Source organism: Carassius carassius, chromosome 45, assembly GCF_963082965.1.
Source record: "Carassius carassius chromosome 45, fCarCar2.1, whole genome shotgun sequence".
NCBI classification, from domain to species: domain Eukaryota; kingdom Metazoa; phylum Chordata; class Actinopteri; order Cypriniformes; family Cyprinidae; genus Carassius; species Carassius carassius.
The window spans coordinates 22,272,421-22,292,397 of NC_081799.1; the positions used below are offsets into that span (position 1 = coordinate 22,272,421).

The window sequence follows — 19,977 nt, forward strand, 5'->3', positions numbered from 1 at the left end:
CCCTACACACAAGAACAGAAAACTCCATCGCTTCTCATCCTGCAGCGTTGCCAAGCGATGTAGAGATACTTCTGCTCTGAACACCTACTTTGAACAAAAATACTTTTTTTCTAGACTTTTTAAACTGCATTAAAAAAACGTTACAAAGATGATTTCTGCATGTCTGGAGATGATTGGCCTTGGCTTGAGCGTCACCGGGACCCTTTTGGTGATGGTGGCTTGTGGGCTGCCCATGTGGAAAGTGTCCGCCTTCATCGAGAGCAACATTGTGGTGGCGCAAAACATCTGGGACGGGCTGTGGATGTCCTGTGTGGTCCAGAGCACGGGTCAGATGCAGTGTAAAATGCATGACTCCGTCCTGGCATTGACCACTGACCTTCAGACCGCTCGGGCTCTGACGATCATTTCAGCAGTTTTGGGTGTCCAGGCTCTGATGATAACCATCGCTGGCGCTCAGTGCACCAACTGCATCATCAAAGAGTCCATCAAAGCCAAAGTAGTCAACGTTGGAGGGGTGATATACATCATCGCCGGCTTGTTTGTGCTGGTGCCTCTGTGCTGGATTGCCAATAACATCATCTCGGACTTCTATGACCCTCAAGTGCCTTATTCAAAGAAGAGAGAAATTGGAGCTGCGCTCTATATCGGATGGGCAGCGTCTGCCATGCTTCTGCTCGGAGGAGTGATCCTGTGTTGCTCTCGTCCACATGATGAGAAAACCTCATATCCTCTTAAATATTTATCTCCACCTACAAAAAGCACATCAATCAATGGGGACTACGATAAACGAAACTATGTGTGAAGCTCAACGTTCAACCATGGAACTGTGCATATGGACTTTCAAGGCTGTAAACTTTAATATTTGGCTAGTTCATCAATAATTGTATTTTTCATTCAAAAACAAGATATAAGGTTCAAATATATATATATATTTAGGTGCTATGTTTCGTATAAATGAGTGTGAGAAATGATTTTTTTTAAGTTCAAATATTGCAAAACTGTATGTTTAAAATAGTTTTAGATTAAATAATGTAAGTCACATAACAGTCAACTACCTAGTTGCATGCAACAGGTCTTCTACCAAACTCAGCAAACATTCAGATAATCAATTGACAGAATGTATAAACTTTGTGTATGTATAAACTATGTTTGATTATATTTTTTTCTGTCTTTAGCTCTTATAACAGTTTGTTAATAATGAATTAGATGTACACGGGTATTTTTGTCTTATTGATATTAGGGTCAGCGGCCCACTTGTTTGTGTTTGATTTTAATCACTGTGGCGTAAGGGGGGTGAAGGGAGGGTCTGTATTACTTGTTTTTGCTCCGCTTTATGAGTGTGCACTAATTAGGCATGGTCTGTGCTTCAATAAGACACTGAATAATGCCTATTGTTCTGCCTATAGACTCCAGGCTGCAGCTTTACATGAGACTGTTCTGATCATCTAAACCTCCTGATTGTAAATAGTTGTATGAAACCATTTTTCAGTAAATCTGTGCATTTTCAAAGTAATAAATAAAAGGTCTTTTGGTTATAATGTGTCCAGTTCCATAATTATGATGGTACATAAATGAGGCATGTTTCATATGCATGAAATGTCTGAAGTGTACACAAAAATTGTAGAAAATTCTATGATATTGTTTTAGATTTCTTATATTTTTCAAAATAATCTAATGCAATGTATTCATGAATGTTTTTATATATCTTTGGTTGGCCACTGTAACCAGTAGAAGTTAAAGGAATATTTCACCAAAAAATAAAATATTTCTGAACATTTAAGGCCATCCAAGATGTAGATGCTTTTGGTCTTTCACCAAAACAGATTTGGAAAAATTAGCTTTACATGACTTGCTCACCAATGAATCCTCTGCAGTGAATGGGTGCCGTCAGAATGAGAGTCCAAAAAGCTGATAAAAACATCACAATAATACACAAGTAATCCACACCACTCCAGTCCAGAAATAACATCTTGTGTAGTGAAAATCTGCATGTTTTGGGGGGAACCATTCCTTTAACCTTAGGCATTGTTTAAGCAAGGACAATAAAAGTCAGGGTCTGTGACCTTTATCCTCATAAAATTCATCACCATCATTTCAGGTCTCGGGAATTCTGGAACTCTGACCCAGTTCTGAGTCCTGTGGGAAAACCTCACATGCTCTGAAATGACTGAAACGGCACACAAGATATGATCAGCCAAGCACTCATTTCCCCATGAGCTAACAAACAGCACACACACACCAAAAAATGCATACGTTAAATAAACAGGGCTCTTTAATAGGATTCTTTAAAGTTATTTTAATTTCTGAAATGAAATATGCAAATATGAAACAAAGAAATATTCATATTAAATAAGCAACTTATTTTATGATTTGTAAACCTAAAACAGAAAGTCTGTCAAATAAATAATATATATTCTAAAATATATATATTATATATTATAATAATATATTCTGAACTTTTGTAGGTCACTAATCAAACTTGAGACTTTTCTTTTGATAATGCATTTTTTTTTTATTATTAAGTAGTGATCTCAAGACGTTTGGAGCCCACTGAAAACTGTTCATGATTTCAGCATTGTATTATTTAAGTTGGCCAAAGAAGCAACTGCAACATGTATCAGTGCATGCTGGTGGTTTTAAAACCCTCAAACTTTGCCCCACAAACCATTTCCCTTTAGCCATAATAAAAAAACAAATTGTATCATCAGAGGATCTTAGAATTACAATAAGGTGTTACAATAAACCAACTTTAAACAAATAGTAGTATTAAAATGTGATATCATTATTTATTTTAAAATGCATATCAAATAAATACAATTCATTATGGTACAATCAGATATGCATTTAAATTCCTAGTGAAGATTAGTCCTTACAGTCTGATACAAAGGCAAATGATGCAGACTCTCTACTGCACTCTTGTGGCAGTCACTCAATATGTGATACAGCAACATTAATACATCTTCAGTGACCAGTCACAGTAACACAGTCCTGAGATCTGTGACTGATCAGATCAGCCAATCCAGGCACAGTGTCTTAACAGAGCGAGTTGATGTGAACATCAGCTCTCCTACTACTGATATTCTTTGAGAATGTTGTTAGCGATGACTAATCTCTGGATCTCGCTGGTGCCTTCATAGATCTCTGTGATGCGGGCGTCACGGTAGTGTCTCTCAGCAGGCATGTCTGTGACGTAACCCATCCCGCCCAGCACCTGGATGGCCTTCACATTTCAACAAAATACTCATGTTAGTGCATCGACACAGTATGATAGCTTTAGGAATAAAAAATCTATTTGATGATTACCTGGTGGGAGACAAACGTAGCAGCCTCAGATGCAGCCAGTTTAGCCATAGCAGCTTCCTGCAGTACAAACAAACACACACATTTTTCATGATATTCACTGACCTACTAACCCCAAGTTTATGAGAAAACAGACTAACCTTAGTGAAAGGTTTCTTTGCGTCTCTCAGCATTGCAGCTCTCCAGGTGAGCAGTCGAGCGCTCTCTGTGGCCAAGGCCATGTCTGCCAGTTTAAACTGCAAGAGACGTATTTATAGAAAAACGTCAGCAGCTGAATCATCCCAGATGAATGATGAAAACACTAAAGCGTTCCACTTTCCCTCTGAATGTCACACAGGGAGTGTTTGTGGTGAGTTATCTCACCTGTATCGCCTGCAGTTTCCCAATGGGAGCGCCGAAAGCTGTTCTTTTATGAGCGTAATCAGCCGCACAGTCCAGCGCCGCCTGAGCGATACCAAGAGCCTGTGCTGCGATACCAAGCCGCCCGCTGTCCAGAGTTTGCTGTGGGATGGAAAACAGCTGTATTAGATCCCGTGCAAACAAAGCAAATGTGAAAGAGCGTTAGTTTTATAACTTGACTAAAATGAAATGGTTTTATTTACACTAACTGACAAAGGTTGAAATGGTACTGCATTCCAAATTCACAATACTGAAGAGAGTTGTTCCTCCCGAGTCCTAATCCTTCCTCCTAAGTCTCCACAATCACACAGGTTGCCAGGTTGAGGACACGCAACAGGAACATGCGCAATTGACAATAAAAGGTGATGATCCTTACACTGTAAGTTGATGAGCTGATTTATCTGCATTTTGATATGCTTCTGGGCATAGGGTTTTTTAGATGGATGCCTAGGCTTTTCATATCATGAAGAATTTGCATTGTCTGTCCGAGTTTATTTGTTCGATTCAATGGTTGCCCTACACTGTGTTTTCCACCAACTGGCAACCCGGAGGTGCAGAAATACAGGTCCTTCTCAAAAAGTTAGCATATTGTGATAAAGTTCATTATTTTCCATAATGTAATGATAAAAATTAAACTTTCATATATTTTAGATTCATTGCACACCAACTGAAATATTTCAGGTCTTTTATTGTTTTAATACTGATGATTTTGGCATACAGCTCATGAAAACCCAAAATTCCTATCTCAAAAAATTAGCATATCCTGAAAAGGCCATCATTGACTCCCTCAAGCGAGAGGGTAAGACACAGAAAGAAATTTCTAAACGAATAGACTGTTCCCAGAGTGCTGTATCAAGGCACCTCAGTGGGAAGTCTGTGGGAAGGAAAAAGTGTGGCAAAAAAGATTGTGGAGAAGGACCGATTCCAGACCTTGGGGGACCTGCGGAAGCAGTGGACTGAGTCTGGAGTAGAAACATCCAGAGCCACCGTGCACAGGCGTGTGCAGGAAATGGGCTACAGGTGCCGCATTCCCCAGGTCAAGCCACTTTGGGCTATAGAGAAGCAGCTCTGGACTGTTGCTCAGTGGTCCAAAGTACTTTTTTCGGATGAAAGCAAATTTTGCATGTCATTCGGAAATCAAGGTGCCAAAGTCTGGAGGAAGACTGGGGAGAAGGAAATGCCAAAATGCCTGAAGTCCAGTGTCAAGTACCCACAGTCAGTGATGGTTTGGGGTGCCATGTCAGCTGCTGGTGTTGGTCCACTGTGTTTTATCAAGGGCAGGGTCAATGCAGCTAGCTATCAGGAGATTTTGGAGCACTTCATGCTTCCATCTGCTGAAAAGCTTTATGGAGATGAAGATTTAGTTTTTCAGCACGACCTGGCACCTGCTCACAGTGCCAAAACCACTGGTAAATGGTTTACTGACCATGGTATTTCTGTGCTCAATTGGCCTGCCAAGTCTCCTGACCTGAACCCCATAGAGAATCTGTGGGATATTGTGAAGAGAAAGTTGAGAGACGCAAGACCCAACACTCTGGATGAGCTTAAGGCCGCTATCGAAGCATCCTGGGCCTCCATAACACCTCAGCAGTGCCACAGGCTGATTGCCTCCATGCCACGCCGCATTGAAGCAGTCATTTCTGCAAAAGGATTCCCGACCAAGTATTGAGTGTATAACTGAACATAATTATTTGAAGGTTGCCTTTTTTTGTATTAAAAACACTTTTCTTTTATTGGTCGGATGAAATATGCTAATTTTTTGAGATATGAATTTTGGGTTTTCATGAGCTGTATGCCAAAATCATCAGTATTAAAATAATAAAAGACCTGAAATATTTCAGTTGGTGTGCAATGAATCTAAAATATATGAACGTTTCATTTTTATCATTACATTATGGAAAATAATGAACTTTATCCCAATATGCTAATTTTTTGAGAAGGACCTGTAGTAGGTAAACTGTCAGTGGGTGGAATTACACAGACCAAAACAAAAACAGCGATTCCAACACGAAACGTACATTTCAAAGTAGAATAACAATTTTTATGCTTTGGTACAGTAGTACAGTAAAATAAAAATGACATTCAGCCATACCATTGCAATCTTAAAGCCCATTCCGCGCTCTCCCAGCATGTTGCCGAGTGGGATGCGGCAGTCTTCCAGAATGATATTTGCAGTCGATGAAGCTCGAATTCCCAGCTTGTCTTCTTTCTTCCCTAAAGACAACCCTGGATGAGGCATCGGCACTAGGAAGGCACTAATTCCCTTAAGTAAAATAAAATAACGAATATATTGAATAAATAATTATACAAGTAGGGATGGGACGGTATGAAAATTTAATATCACGATTATAGTGACTAAAATTATCACGATTATCAATATTATCACGGTTTTGTTGAAACGAGATGAAAGTGTTCAAAAATAGTTGATGCTCACACTGAAAACATTTCAGCAAGTTTTATATTTAATAATCAACAAACAACTAATAAAACAAGCAACTCTATGCACTTAATTTAAAGAAAGATTCAATTCTGTGGCATTTCCTTCCTTACAATGAAAAGTGTAGAAGCATAGAAAAGCATAGAAAAGTCACTGACTTTCGCCATTCCTTCTCGAAAAAAAACAAAAAAAACATTGTGCGCTGCGCTTGCGTCAGACTGTTGCTGGCTGGACATGATTTAATAGTGAGTTATTAAAACCGCGATAATCAAACACGGTTTTAATGATAATTCATTTTTAAACGATATTACTAACCTTCAGCACATTTTATCACGGTTATCAAGAAAACCGGTTATCGTCCCATCCCTATATACAAGTAAAAATATCATGTTCCCAGTTCACCCTATGAATACATCAAATCAAAACTATTTCAGCTCTTTACATTTTTATGAACTTAAAAAAAAAATACTCCATATAATAATTTGTTTTCAAATCAGTTCATTCGTGGCGAATGAACCTTGTGTTTTAAGCTCTTGTCTGTTGTGGCGAAAACAACGGTGGCGGAAGCATCCCAGCAGTTGGTTATCCAGGCTTTAGTTCCATTCAGAACCCACTCGTCTCCCTCCTGCTGTGCCAGTGTCGACGCCGCACCTGCATCGCTGCCGTTTCCTTTATAGCCAAAAACATCTGTTCAGCACAACCTTTCATACCACAAGATGAAAATGAGCCCTCACTGATGTTAGCGTAAAAAGGGCAACTCTATGGATCTATAGATGTAGAGTATAAATGAAATCATCTCAATAATCCACAACTGGTTGTTGTGTGAAGGAGTATTGGTGCACCTGTGTTTATAAAGCAGACAACTGCAGCTGTGTTTACCTGGCTCACTCAGAGCAAAACAGCCAACTTGTTCCCCCGTGGTGAAGGGAGTAATCCACTGCTTTTTCTGTTCTTCTGTGCCAAACTTCAGAATTGGACCCAGGTACAGTGACTAAAACACAGCAATTCGATCGCATGCAGAATTAAATCTCAGCTAAATGATGATGAAAAGGGCAGGTTTGATACTTAAAGTCCACGTGAACCGGAAGTTGCTGCCGACTTGATTTTAGTGTAGTGACGTATTTCCATCTGAAACAGAATATTGACTAGAGGGCATGGTTTTATGTTTGTGCTCCTCCTCTCTGTCGCTCACTCATTGCAATCTAACGGTTGGTGGGGTGTGTTTAAGGATATTCTGCCCAAGCCGTCAAGCTGGCGTCGTCAGAAAAGAAATGCCATTCCAGAGCGGAAGTACATGTCCAGATTTTGATTAAATTATTTTATATTTAAATAATTTTTTTCAGCAGGTTAACTTGCACGGATTAATTGTTTACATCAAGACTAGCAATGCGCGCTAGTAAAGTAAATCAAGTCAATTTTGATTTCATGTGGACTTCATGTGGAGATTCAGTTCAGTAATCTGTTAAGTATGGGCAATATATATAGTATATATATATATATATATATATATATATATATATATATATATATATATATATACATATAGTATATATAGTATATATATATATATATATATATATATAAAAAATCATGTCTCAAAAAATTTTTTGTATATAATTTTATTTTATCAAATCCATGGTGTAGGATTGGAAGATTGGAATTGTATATTTAGCAAAATGTGTAAAAAAAAAAAAATAATAATAAAAAAAAATAAAGGTGCACATGCACATTTGAAACAATGATTTTATGCAGTGCCATTATATATTTAAAAAAATATATCTGAAAATATATATTTTACTATAAATTGCATGAGTTATTCAGGCACTGCATAAATTCATTGTTTAACCATATATATTCAAATACAGATTGAAGTGTTAAATGTGCACTGCAGAATTCCCTGACTCATGACTCACATTATTCACACTGACGATGACTCCGGTCGAAGCACATCCTCTGCTGAGCTCTTCCACGGCCAGACAGTATGCCAGATAATCCATCCCAGCTCCACCCAGACTCTCTGGTACCTCTACAGCCATGACACCCATCGCTCCCAGCTCTTTTACCTACACCATCCAAAAACCAACCGCAATCATCCTCATGTGCTCTAAACGAAAGACAGTGAATACTGTGGAGCTCCATGGCTCAAGCTCCTTTTACCTGCTTGGCTGGGAACTTGTGATCTTTGTCCAGCTGAGCAGCGATTGGCGCAAGTTCTTTTTGAGCATAGTCCCTACATGTCTGCCTCATCATCTGGTGCAACTCTGGCAGCTCCGCAAGCTGGCTCAAACAGCGAACGCCAGGCCCTACCACCATGCCCAGAGCTGATAAATACAGGAAAGAACATGATAGTAACATATATAATGTATAGATTTGCTAAATGAATCATGATATAATGAAACAGCAACATAAATGTGATCCAGAAATAGGTTAACAATAAAGCAAGTGAAATCATAGATACATGGCAATAAATTATGCATAAACTGCAACACTAAATCATAATCTAATCAGTAGAAAATATTAGCATATTACAGCATTTAAATAGTAAAATAAAAAAAGAAAATCATGAAACTTCCATGGCTAATGTACAAAAAACGACATATATATATATATATATATATATATATATATATATATATATATATATATATATATATATATATACACACACACTCATATTGGACTAGTAGCATTGATGTGTTAGTTTAGCCTGCGCATGCGCAGAAGCTGTAGAGTAAAAGTAGGTAAAAGGTCATTGTGCGCTTTCACACTATCCAAAATAGCAATAATGAGAAAAATGCATTAGAATTGTAGATTTGTGCTTCTGTATTATGTATAATGAGTTACATAAACCAACTCTAAATGCATAACGCGTGCATTTCTTTAAGAAACCAGTAGTTTGACTAAGTGACATTTGTTTTGAATGAAATAATGTCAGCTGTCAGGGTAAAGATTAACCCCACATATGACAAAAAAAAAACATCCAAAACAACACAAACACAGCAAACTAATATTTCAGATTTCATACGTGTTAGTGCCTAGTCATGGAGAATCCATTTCAAGTGAATTTTAATAAGGTAAACTAAGCAGGTGATTATTCTAATTATATTTATTGACCAATTTATTAATGGCCTTAACTTTTGAACTAATCGAAACAACGTCATAGAAAGGAAACGATTAAGTTCTACGGTCAAATTCAATATTCAATTACCAAAAAAGATTTAGACGGTCGTGCAAATGAAGATAGGTTAACGATTGGGTTCCTTAATAAACTAGCTGCAAATGTATCCAGCTGCATATTACATGCGCATAGAGTCGCTCGTGAGCTGCGAGTGACACTGTTGTAAACATACAGTAAAACTCAGAAACATTTCTATCTCTGACCTCTTCGTGCTTTGAAAAGCGCCGCCATCTTGGCTCTGATGTATCTGCTTTTGCAAACAGGAAGCGGTGTGTGACCGGTGGGGTCATGTGATCATGACGTAACGGAGACGTTTTATTTTATTAGATTTGAAAATTAAATATACATTTGAATTTTGTGTTATTAAATTGTTTAATATTAATTTTTAAATGTCAATGTAAATCAAAGTTTCACTCTTTATTATGATAAAAAAATTACAGTACAGAAACTGTATATATACTAATCCATAATCTGATGAGTAATTGTTTTACAGATATTAAATTGTAATTTATTTAAGGCTTCACTCTTTATTATAATAAAGCAATGAAATTATAGCATAAAATACATTTTAATAAAAGCACATATAATGCATAATATGATGAATAACAGGCTTACAGATATTAGAATTTTTTTAAATATAAATGTATATTATAAAAATACATATAATATTATAAAAATTCAAATGAAATATTACATAAATGTTTATAAAGAAAAGATTTATATTTAATTGCTATATTTAAAACACATAATTAACCTAAATGATACACATTATGTTCAAATTATGGAATGTATTTCCCATGAGAATTTTGTTAAAACCAAATAGCTCTATTAGCAAAATGAAGATATTTTTAATATAAAATTTTTCCCTGGTAAATTTGTGTGTGTGTGTGTGTGTGAATTGTATATTTGTATTGTAGCCTATATTTATGTATTTTAGTCCTTTAAATGTTAGGAAAAAAATGACAAGCGTTTTTGTTTTTCCAAAACATGTTTATTATTGGCATCATAAAAAGTCAGTTAGATGTCTGGGACAATTTAAATGAATCTATTCTGGGGGAGAGGAGTCAGAGAAAAGGGGGCGGTGCGGGGATAAAAAAGCGCCATGAGAAGGCTAGTCGTTATGCTACAGGACCGCAGCGGGATGAGTTCACTGTTTAGCGGTGGTCAGATTGAAGCAGCCGCGCTTGTGGAACTGCATGTCCCTCACACGGCGCATGGACTGAATCTGAGGCTGGAAGGCACAAAACTCATTGTAGTGTCTGTACTCGCCGCACTCAAACAGATACTGGTAGCCTCTGTAGCCGGGGTACTGGTATCCCACCCAACTTCAAAAAGAGAAACAGAGTGTGTAAGACATGGGTTAGTATTGCTCTCAACCGTTAACTGAGGTTTTGATTTGGTACTCACGATCCACCGGGAACCCTCACGCTGCCCACTCTGTCACAGAAGCCATGCGCCCACAGGGTTGGCACGTCATCCTCCTGGATCTCCATCTTGTTGCCCTGGAAGTCACAATGCTCATACAGGCAGATCTTGTGCTCCATGGGGTCCTGTAGGCATTTGGACCAATTAACAACATGCAACATGCATTTGAATACAATAAGGAGAAGTTGCGATGCTCTCCCGAGTGTCCTACCATGCGGATGGGTCTGAGGGACATGAGACAATCACTGCGGTAGCTGTTTGACCAGGTGTCCCAGCGAGGATACTCGCCCTTCTCCAGGATAAACATCTCGCCACGGAAGTTAGTCTGCTCGAAGGCAACAAAGCTGAAGACATGGACAACAGGGACAGATGTGTACCAGAAAAAAAGAGGGACGGAGGGATGACAGCATGAGTATGGAGGGAAAAGGATGGTACCAACTAGACATAGATCAGAGTTATAGTTACAAAAACTGAAAATTAAAACGTGAAAATACATTTTCACATATTAGAAAAAGTATTTCATTGAGTTTAACTTGATATACTAAAATAATTAACTAAAAGAGTAAATACTATATAGGAATATTTTTAAAATAATAATAAAAACTGACAAAAACACAAAACAAAATACTTGCTAAAAGTTTAACAAAGTGAAAGTGACATACGGCCAATTAAGGTGACCCATACTCAGAATTCGTGCTCTGCTTTTAACCCATCCGAAGTGCACACACACACACACTGTGAACACACACCCAGAGCAGTGGGCAGCCATTTATGCTGCGGCGCCCGGGGAGCAGTTGGGGGTTCAGTGCCTTGCTCAAGGGCTCCTCAGTCGTGATATTGAAGGTGGAGAGAGCACTGTACACGCACTCCCCCCACCTACAATTCCTGCCGGCCCGAGACTTGAACTCACAACCCTTCGATAGCGAGTCCGACTCACTAACCATTAGGCCACGACTTCCCCAAGGAAGGAAGTCAAAATACTGATATAAACTCTTAAAGTATCTCACTGATTTAACTATAGCCTCTATGTTTTTCCAATCCACATTAGAAAATATCCATGACTTACGGGCCACACTCCACAATGATACTGCGGACTCTGTCCATTCCGCGTTCACAGACGTTCATGCACTCATTCTGGACCTCCATCATCCTGCCCTGGAAGTTCTCCTGGTCGAACAGGAAGATCTGCAGGAGACGAAGAATTATAGCATGACCAGGTCTCCCACTTACTTTCTTAATTCTACAATTTAGCCTGATTTTGTGGATACTCTTAAAAAAACCTGCAGCGATGCCACTGAAGAACCATTTTGGGCTCCCCAAAGAACCTTTTTAAAACCATTAAAGAACTTTTTCTGATATATAAGTTTCCATGGATGTTGAAGGCTCTTTGTGGAACTATAGAAGCCAATGAAGTTCTTCAGAACCTTTTTAGAGAACAGTTCTTAAAATAACTTAAATAAATCTTAAAATAATTTTCTTGGTGTGAAGTATTTTTTTTAAACTATCTACAGGATGTTTTTGTACTATAAAGAGCTTTTTGTGTAATGGAGGTTCTATAGATCTTAAGCGTTCTTCATGGAAGTCGAAATTAACTCATTTAAAATTGTCTTTATTTGTTGAAGAATCATTTGGGTTCCTCAAAAAACAGTTCTTTATAAAGCAATGGATTTTCAAGTTCTTTGTGAACCATAGATTCCAAAAAAGATACTTTACTTTTAAGAGTGTAGGTTTCAGGCTAATCACAATGTTTGTAAGTGGTCTGTCTCGCAAAATCTGATCTCTAAAACCAGTTGAACGCAGATACTTACTTTGTAGTTACCCATGAATCCGGGGTCTCCGGTCTTGGAAGCCTTGCTGGTGGCGGCAGGGGCGGGAGCTCCCTTGTCCTTGGCGTCAGTGCCCTGGTTGGTGGTGGATTTGGCGGTCTGAGACATGATGAAGGGGTTCAAGAACGTCTGTGAGAAAAGAGCAAAGGGTGGGAAAATGTAATGAGGCTTGAAACTGGTGCGTATACTCCAAAACATCCATGTGGGACTGGTGTTATGGGACGGGGTTGAATGTTAGGGATGGTACGGTTTGGGCTTCACATTTCAAATGGATCCAATCCCGGAAACACCAGTGAATCCAGGGCAATTCCCTGCTAGATCTGTGAGATGGTGAAGGGACTCAGCTTTAGCTGAATTCGTTTTACCTGGGCTCTTACCTGCTTGAGTACAGCTGTGCTGGGTTGGCTGGCTCGTGCTGGCCCCCTCTGACCAGTGCTCTAACTTTTATACCCTGGCAAGGGGAGTACAGAGGCGCTCGGGGTACAATAGAAACACGTCGTCATCAGACTTTGCCTGTGCCAAAGCCGCAGGGTCATCGCATAGCCCAGAACGCTCTCGCCGCAGCGCCCGTAAGCATTTTACTCTCAATGAAAAACCCTGACAATGCCACTTTCCCTCTTAGCCAGTGCTCTATATGCTATAGGCTACATATGGACGGGGGTCAGGGGTCACTTGAGCCTAATCCACTCTACTTTGCTCTCTAATGTGCTCTCTGACTGCCAGTTTCACAAGAACTACACGCTGTGATGTTTGCACTCTGAGTTACAATCTGATTTCAAATGCATTACAATATATAATATATATTTTGTGTGCAATTGTTATTTTCATCAAATTAATTTAGATATAGTTTTTTATATATTTTAATTTTTTTTTAGGTTTAATGCATTATTAGTATTAGTAGTAGTAGTAGTAGTAGTAAATACTAGAGAGTTTGTGATGTTTATATATATATATGAATCTTTATTTTAACATAGTGCATTATTATTACTATTGGCCATGAGAAATGTTTTTATACATTTGAAATACTGTGTTTATTATTATTATTATTGCTACACAATGTTGGCCATATTAAAATCCGTATCTGAAATCTATTAATGGTTTGATCCCAGTCATTCACATTCTCATGATTTTTAGGCCTAATATTACATTTTCAGTGGCATCTTTTAGGTCGTGTTTGTGTCTTGGTATGAGTGATGGCAGACACAGAATGAGCTTGCTATGCAACAGAAAGATCCCACATGGAGTTGCACAGAGTCTCAGAGGCACTCTTTGAACATGCGCTATGAAATATATGACTACAATCTTCTCAAATGACTGCTGCAATAGCTCTGTAACAACTGCAATGATTCTTCAGAGAGCCTCTCCTTACTCTGACTCACTGATTAGCAATAACCTTTGAAAGCACAGTGACAGAAAAAGAGCATTGTACAAACCTTAACATGCTTTATCTTTATAGAAGCCTTACAGTTTTCATCTAACTGTTATATAAAAAATGTTTTTATATTCTGACTTTTGCTTGCATTTTATGTTTGAAATTTGCTATACAATTAAATGTATTCTTTTTCTTATTATTAAAGTTGTTTCGTCACAGTAAAAAGTTTTTTTTAATATATATATATAAAGCAGCACAGCAGTTTTCAGTATTATTACAATAATAATCAATTATCTTAATTCTTAAGAAACTTATCAGCTTATTACAATGATTTCTGAAGGATCATGTGACACTGAAGACTGGAGTAATGAAGCTGAAAATTCAGCTGTGCATCACAGGAATAAATTACATTTTCAAACATATTTAAACAGAAAACAGATTTTAAATTGTAATATTATTTCACAATATTACAGTTTTTACTATATTTTTGGACCACATATTGATGAGCATAAGAGACTTATTTCAAAAACATAAAAACATGCAAAGCTACTGTAAAATTCATTAGGCTTATATTGCGTTTACATTTCACATTAACATTATTTAAGATGACAGGTGATACTTCCAGTAATTAATTTAGGTCATAGAAAAAAACCTTGAACAATATAATATAGGAAGAAGATGATAAATACATGTTTAATTTAAAAATATCTATATTGTTTGATTAATAGCCTTTTTCACTTTTTGTTTTCATATCTCCAAACTATAAAACAAACCATGACCAAGATAAATTATTTTCCTCAACATATTTAAAGGTTATCTAACAGTTTGATTTACATAATTATCCTGGGCCACAAACAAGGCATATTTTAAAACTGTATAGTATTTTACAAAAGCTAAATATATCATTGTGTAAATCCTAATACATTTGAATAATTTAGTATCTTTTATTATGTTATTTACTGTGTATGACATCTTCACAGCATCACTGTAGACCTCCCCTGCTGTCAATCATTATTTTCAACTCATCCACTGAACCAAAACAAGAGCATTATATATGGAACGTGTCCAAGACCAGCACATCTCCCCCAGCACATGCACCGTCTCAGATCTGGGCTGGCCCTTAACACGTATGTGCTTGTGACTCGCGTGCATCCAGGTCTGAGCGTCCAGGCCTGGATCCAGGCATGGATAGTGTGGTGTTTGCACTTCTCCAGCTGTATAGATTTAACCCATCCTTTGTCACCTGGACAATGACAGGCCCCTCCCTCGCTGCTGAGCTGGGGCTTTTACTGGGCCCTTTGCCAGGGGAGGCTTTAAAAGGGTACATGCACATGCCCAGCTTTCACTCTCACATCAGGACGTCCCAAGGGCATCGAAGCGAGGTGAGTTCTTCTCCGCTACGGGCCCGTTGTCTGTCCCCCCCACCTCCCTCATATGTCTAAACCTCCACAGGCCTCGGCTTCTTTTAGAGAGGCCTTCCTGTTCGGTCCGATAACTTGAGAATGAGTCAAAAACAGAGCACATAGTCAGACCGTGCTGATGTAATTCTCACTTAGTCTAATTCAGATATGCATCCATGCTTGTGGTGTTTCGTGTGTGTGAGAGATGTATAGGATGTTGATTTGTCATCACTATTATTTTTAGTGACTAATTCTATTAATCTGGAACTTTGAACTGTTTGTATCGACTTGCTCTTTGTTTTCAAGCAGACGAGATGACTCACCATTGCACCAAGTTCTCTGGCCATTGGAAGGTATGCTGTAAAAAAAAATAATAAATCTGAAGTTGTTAATGAAAAAGAAAAAATGATTGATTATTTTACAAGAAAATACTATTTCAGGTTATTTTTTACTCAGAAATGTTAGTTAATTCATTGTGTTACTTCTCATTTATTTGTAATTGTTTGTGAAATTTGCTAGCAATTTCTGAGTGAAAATTAATGGGCACCATTTTTAGTGTATTTCATTTTTTTTGTTTTAGTATCTATAAAAAAATTTTTTTACAATAAGTGCATTTTACAAGAAAATACTATTTAAGATTTTCTGCATACAAATTTCACGTTTAATTTAATGTTACTTACGATTTCTTTGCAATTGGGAAATTCACTTGAAATTTATGAGTGAAAATTGTCATTTATGAGTCAAATGAATTATAAATCACACAATTATAAAAAAAATATTGAAATAGATTTTACAAGAAGATGTTTTGAGTGTTTCTGCTTCTAAATATGACATTAATTCAGTGTTTCACTTGCCATTTCTTTGTATTTATTTGTGAAATTTCCTAGAATATTTTTTTTTTCAAAGTTGTAAATCAAACAACGATTACTGAAGTTTAACAAGAAAATACTATTTCATTTTCTCTCCTCCAAAATTTCACATTAATTGCTTCTCATTTCTTTGTAATTGTGACATTTACTAACAATTTCTGAGTAAAAATTTTCAGCTTTTTCAAAGATGTAAATCGAACAAATATGCAAACAAAAAGTACATTTTACAAGAAAAAGATATTTCCATTTCTCTAATATCATGTTTAATTGTGCTCTTTCCAATGAAATTTACATGCAGTTTCACTCATCAAGATCTCCAAAGATCACAAATTGTTGTTTTCCAAGAAATCTTACATAAGTCTGAAAACAATGCATTATGATTGCAGGTGCTTCAGGAATGTGGACGCGTTTGCTATGATTTAATAGTATAAGTCTTCAAATGTGTCCTCTGGTGTTGAGTAACTCCTGCTTTTATAGTGCTTCACATCCCATTTGGCCTTTTCCCCAACATGCAAGTCTTTAACTGTGCCCTTGAAATCTTTAAAAGTGCCCAACCTCTGTCTTCCAGATCATCGTGTACGACGAGGAGTGTTTCCAGGGTCGTCACCATGAGTTCACCTCCGAGTGCTGCAACGTCATGGAGTTCGGTTTCGAGAGCGTGCGCTCATTGAGAGTGGAGAGCGGAGCGTGAGTGATTTCTCCAAACTCTTTGTCTGATCGTTTACATAATTCCTGAGGTTTGTGCCAATTATCTCCAGTAGCTGAGACTCCAAGATCTGACCCACACTCACATAAAAAACATGCTCTATAAGGCCAAAAGCAGCATATATCACAATGTTATGACTAACAGAGCTGGTTAAGTGACAGAAGTTGGGGGTAATGGTTTGTTAAAATCACTAAGTATGAGCAATAGTATTCTTGATTCTTGGTCAGCAGGGGCGTGTCCTCATTCCATGTGGCATTTTATTTATGTAACCTTAATTTGATCAGGCAGGTCACTTCAGAATATGTTTTGATGTACATGGACTGTCTGATTTGAAACGTTCATGCATTTATCCACGATGGACACTGATGCCACAGTGTTGTTTTATTAAAAGATGATTTTTCAATGGTGTAAATAAAACATTATTTTGAGTATGTTCTTTAAGAAAATACTATTTCAGTTTTTCTGCTTCAGTCTTCAAGTTTAACTCAGTGTGTGATGTGTGATTACTTGGGAAATGTACTAGCAATTTCTAATTGAAAATTGTTTCAAAGTAAATCATATGTGATTTTTTTAAGAACTATATATATATATATATATATATATATATATATATATATATATATATATATATATATATATATATATATATTTATTTATATTTTAAGTTTTTGCTTTAATTTTAGCACAATATTTGTTTGATATTTCTTTTTAGCCTTACTTTATTTTTTATTTCACTTATAGCTATTTTAGTTCAATAAATTTCATTGTAATTAGTTGCCAAGGCATATATATTTTTGTTTAAGCTTTACATTTTTTTTCTAATCTAATATTTATAGTTTATTTTATTTCAGCTTATAAAAAAAAAAAACTAAAACGATTTTAAAAAACATTTTGTATGTTTGACAAGCATCTGATTTCAGTCTTTCTACTGCTAAATTTCATATATGTTACTATGTAATTATTTGTGAAATTTCTGAGTGAAATTCAACACCAAGTTCTTTCAGTGTATTTTTTGTATATAATATTTTGCATTCACTTTCAATCCTGTTTTCAATTTTATTTTAGCTCAAGTCTAATTAATTTTGTTATGTGCTGTCTTTTAAAAAAATATTTTTTATTTTTATTTATTTTTATTATATTTTTTGTCATTTCAGTCCTTAAACTTATTTTATTTCATTTAGTTGCCTAGGCCAAGTTTTTTCATCTAATATTTATATTTAACTTCAGCTTTATTTTAATTCACTAAAAGATAGTTTTAGTAGTCGATAATAAAAACACGGTGGCACACAAGTTCAGCCAAAGTTTAACCCGTGTTTTTCTTCAGGTGGGTGGGCTACGAGCACGGTAATTACCAGGGTCACCAGTTTGTGCTGGAGCGTGGTGAGTACCCTCAGTGCGATGCTTTTGGAGGAAGCAATGCTTACCACATCGAGAGAATGACCTCCTTTAGACCCATTTCCTGCGCTGTAAGTTCACAAAGCTTTAAAACCACATCACGCTTCACTGACCCAACCTGCCTTATCTGACCTCATTTTGTACCTAATTATAATGACCATTTTTTTGGTTTGCATTGGAAAAAAATGCTCATTGGCTGACATTATGTTTAATATGATTCCTCCCAGAACCACAGGGAGTGCAGAATGACCATCTATGAGAGGGAGAACTACCTGGGCCGCAAGGGAGAGCTCAGTGACGACTACCCCTCTCTTCAGGCTATGGGATGGTGCAACAATGAAGTGGGCTCTATGCGTGTTCAGTCCGGAGCGTGAGTATCTGTTGTGTCATTTTTCCTTCCGCATTTTTCATTCACCGCTGACTGTTCTTCGATCCGCACGTGACAGGTTCGTGTGCTACCAGTTCCCTGGTTACCGTGGGTACCAGTACATTATGGAGTGTGACCGCCACTGTGGGGACTACAAATACTACAAGGAGTTTGGCTCCCACTGCCAGACCCCTCAGATCCAGTCCATCCGCCGTATCCAGCAGTAACGGATTTCTCCTCGCCCCTCTCCTTGCAAAAACTCTCATGCCCCTTTCTGCCCAATGCAAAATAAACTGTCTTTCTTAAACCTCACTGACCTCCTGTTATAAATCTGTGTCCAAAAAAAAAAAAAATAAAAAAAAGGAGTGCATTTACTAACCTCAAAGCAATATTGAGGAATGTTGGACACTTTCAAACAAATTAAAAAAATATGAAATGCTGTGCCTTTTAGTAGAAATTCTTTGAATTTATATAACGTTTCTTTTTAAAAGGACAGTTGACACAAAAATGTAAATTCTGTCATCATTTGTCAGATGTATGAGTTTATTTCTTCTGTTGAACACAAAAAGAAAGTATTTTAAAGAATGTTGGTAACTAAACAGTTGACGGTACCCATTGACTTCTATTATTTTTTCATCCATAATATGGAAGTCAGTGGCTACCATCAACTGTTTGGTTACCAGCATTAAAATATATATTATTTTGTGTTCAACAGAAGACAGAAACTCATACAGGCTTGAAACAACCTGGTGGTTTTTACTAAATAATGACAAAATTTTAATTTAAGGAAATAAGATGCACTTTCACCAGTTTTCCGCCAGAGAGAGCAATAAGCCTACAAGCTAAATGATCATCAATAAGAAAGGCATGCAATATAAAATAATCAGGTTTCTCGAGAAACAAAATATCATAATTCTCGATGGAGAATAAACTAAAGCGGTTCATTACATGACTTAACTTGTTCCTAGAAATGGGTTAAAATATCATTGTTTGTCAGATTAAATCATACGACCAGGGACAGCAAGGAGAAACCCAAACAAAAGACGCACTATGCTTTTTTGGAGATGCACTGTTGATAAAAGATGCGCTTGCTTACACAACGATTTTTATTTAGATAACATGGCGCAGCCACTAAACTTCGCTACTATGATATAGCCACGGGTTATGAATATTAATTACGTACAGTGACGTACGCCAGTAAGCCTAGCAGATTTGCTGAAAGGTGAGTGGGCGCTATTCAGACAGCGAATGAAAAATCCTTCTATGGGGAAGGTTCGACTTATGAATATTAATGAGATAACGT

The 19,977-nt window shown here is 37.1% G+C and overlaps 4 protein-coding genes across 8 annotated transcripts; 2 read left to right on the forward strand and 2 right to left on the reverse strand.

Annotated features, from left to right (window-relative positions):
* On the forward strand, positions 1 to 1,538 carry LOC132127393 (claudin-5-like). Its single transcript, XM_059539238.1, has one exon. The coding sequence runs from the start codon at positions 149 to 151 to the stop codon at positions 800 to 802; it is 654 nt and encodes a 217-aa protein (XP_059395221.1). The 5' UTR covers positions 1 to 148; the 3' UTR covers positions 803 to 1,538.
* A 953-nt stretch (positions 1,539 to 2,491) lies between these two features.
* Positions 2,492 to 9,615, reverse strand: acads (acyl-CoA dehydrogenase short chain). Of its 3 annotated transcripts, none has more exons than XM_059539178.1 (10): positions 9,518 to 9,615; positions 8,294 to 8,457; positions 8,050 to 8,199; positions 7,016 to 7,127; positions 6,654 to 6,805; positions 5,792 to 5,962; positions 3,664 to 3,801; positions 3,441 to 3,536; positions 3,304 to 3,360; positions 2,492 to 3,220 (listed from the first exon to the last, which is right to left on the reverse strand). In XM_059539178.1, exons 1-10 carry the CDS (start codon positions 9,543 to 9,545, stop codon positions 3,071 to 3,073), a joined length of 1,218 nt encoding a protein of 405 aa, XP_059395161.1. In that variant the 5' UTR covers positions 9,546 to 9,615; the 3' UTR covers positions 2,492 to 3,070. The 3 variants fall into 3 exon arrangements, with proteins under 3 accessions (XP_059395161.1, XP_059395162.1, XP_059395163.1); XM_059539179.1 differs by lacking the exon at positions 9,518 to 9,615 and adding an exon at positions 9,345 to 9,508; XM_059539180.1 differs by lacking the exon at positions 9,518 to 9,615 and adding an exon at positions 9,162 to 9,297.
* Positions 9,616 to 10,283: 668 nt separating this feature from the next.
* On the reverse strand, positions 10,284 to 13,098 carry LOC132127171 (beta-crystallin B1-like). 2 transcript variants are annotated; one of them, XM_059538852.1, is made up of 6 exons: positions 12,943 to 13,098; positions 12,548 to 12,694; positions 11,806 to 11,924; positions 10,951 to 11,083; positions 10,722 to 10,864; positions 10,284 to 10,639 (listed from the first exon to the last, which is right to left on the reverse strand). In XM_059538852.1, the coding sequence occupies exons 2-6, from the start codon at positions 12,671 to 12,673 to the stop codon at positions 10,462 to 10,464; spliced, it is 699 nt and encodes a 232-aa protein (XP_059394835.1). In that variant the 5' UTR covers positions 12,674 to 12,694; positions 12,943 to 13,098; the 3' UTR covers positions 10,284 to 10,461. The 2 variants fall into 2 exon arrangements, with proteins under 2 accessions (XP_059394835.1, XP_059394836.1); XM_059538853.1 differs by having other exon boundaries at positions 12,931 to 13,009.
* A 2,152-nt stretch (positions 13,099 to 15,250) lies between these two features.
* LOC132127204 (beta-crystallin A4-like) lies at positions 15,251 to 18,986 on the forward strand. Of its 2 annotated transcripts, none has more exons than XM_059538953.1 (6): positions 15,251 to 15,319; positions 15,644 to 15,690; positions 16,775 to 16,893; positions 18,237 to 18,378; positions 18,535 to 18,677; positions 18,754 to 18,986. In XM_059538953.1, the coding sequence occupies exons 2-6, from the start codon at positions 15,652 to 15,654 to the stop codon at positions 18,899 to 18,901; spliced, it is 591 nt and encodes a 196-aa protein (XP_059394936.1). In that variant the 5' UTR covers positions 15,251 to 15,319; positions 15,644 to 15,651; the 3' UTR covers positions 18,902 to 18,986. The 2 variants fall into 2 exon arrangements, with proteins under 2 accessions (XP_059394936.1, XP_059394935.1); XM_059538952.1 differs by having other exon boundaries at positions 15,268 to 15,319; positions 15,647 to 15,690.
* The last annotated feature ends 991 nt before the right edge of the window (positions 18,987 to 19,977 follow it).

Excerpts from the sequence above, each read along its gene's own strand:
- acads (XM_059539178.1), bottom strand. The coding sequence starts at position 9,545 with ATGGCGGCGCTTTTCAAAGCACGAAGAG. Across the intron at positions 8,458-9,517 it reads GCTTTTCAAAGCACGAAGAG|CTCTGGGCATGGTGGTAGGG; the intron begins GTCAGAGATAGA and ends TGTATTTATCAG. Across the intron at positions 5,963-6,653 it reads ACAAGAGCTTAAAACACAAG|GGAATTAGTGCCTTCCTAGT; the intron begins GTTCATTCGCCA and ends ATTTTACTTAAG.
- LOC132127171 (XM_059538852.1), bottom strand. The coding sequence starts at position 12,673 with ATGTCTCAGACCGCCAAATCCACCACCAACCAGGGCACTGACGCCAAG. Across the intron at positions 11,925-12,547 it reads GATTCATGGGTAACTACAAA|ATCTTCCTGTTCGACCAGGA; the intron begins GTAAGTATCTGC and ends CGTCTCCTGCAG. Across the intron at positions 10,865-10,950 it reads CCCTCAGACCCATCCGCATG|GACCCCATGGAGCACAAGAT; the intron begins GTAGGACACTCG and ends AAATGCCTACAG.
- LOC132127393 (XM_059539238.1), top strand. The coding sequence starts at position 149 with ATGATTTCTGCATGTCTGGAGATGATTGGCCTTGGCTTGAGCGTCACC.
- LOC132127204 (XM_059538953.1), top strand. The coding sequence starts at position 15,652 with ATGACTCACCATTGCACCAAGTTCTCTGGCCATTGGAAG. Across the intron at positions 18,379-18,534 it reads TTAGACCCATTTCCTGCGCT|AACCACAGGGAGTGCAGAAT; the intron begins GTAAGTTCACAA and ends GATTCCTCCCAG. Across the intron at positions 18,678-18,753 it reads ATGCGTGTTCAGTCCGGAGC|GTTCGTGTGCTACCAGTTCC; the intron begins GTGAGTATCTGT and ends CGCACGTGACAG.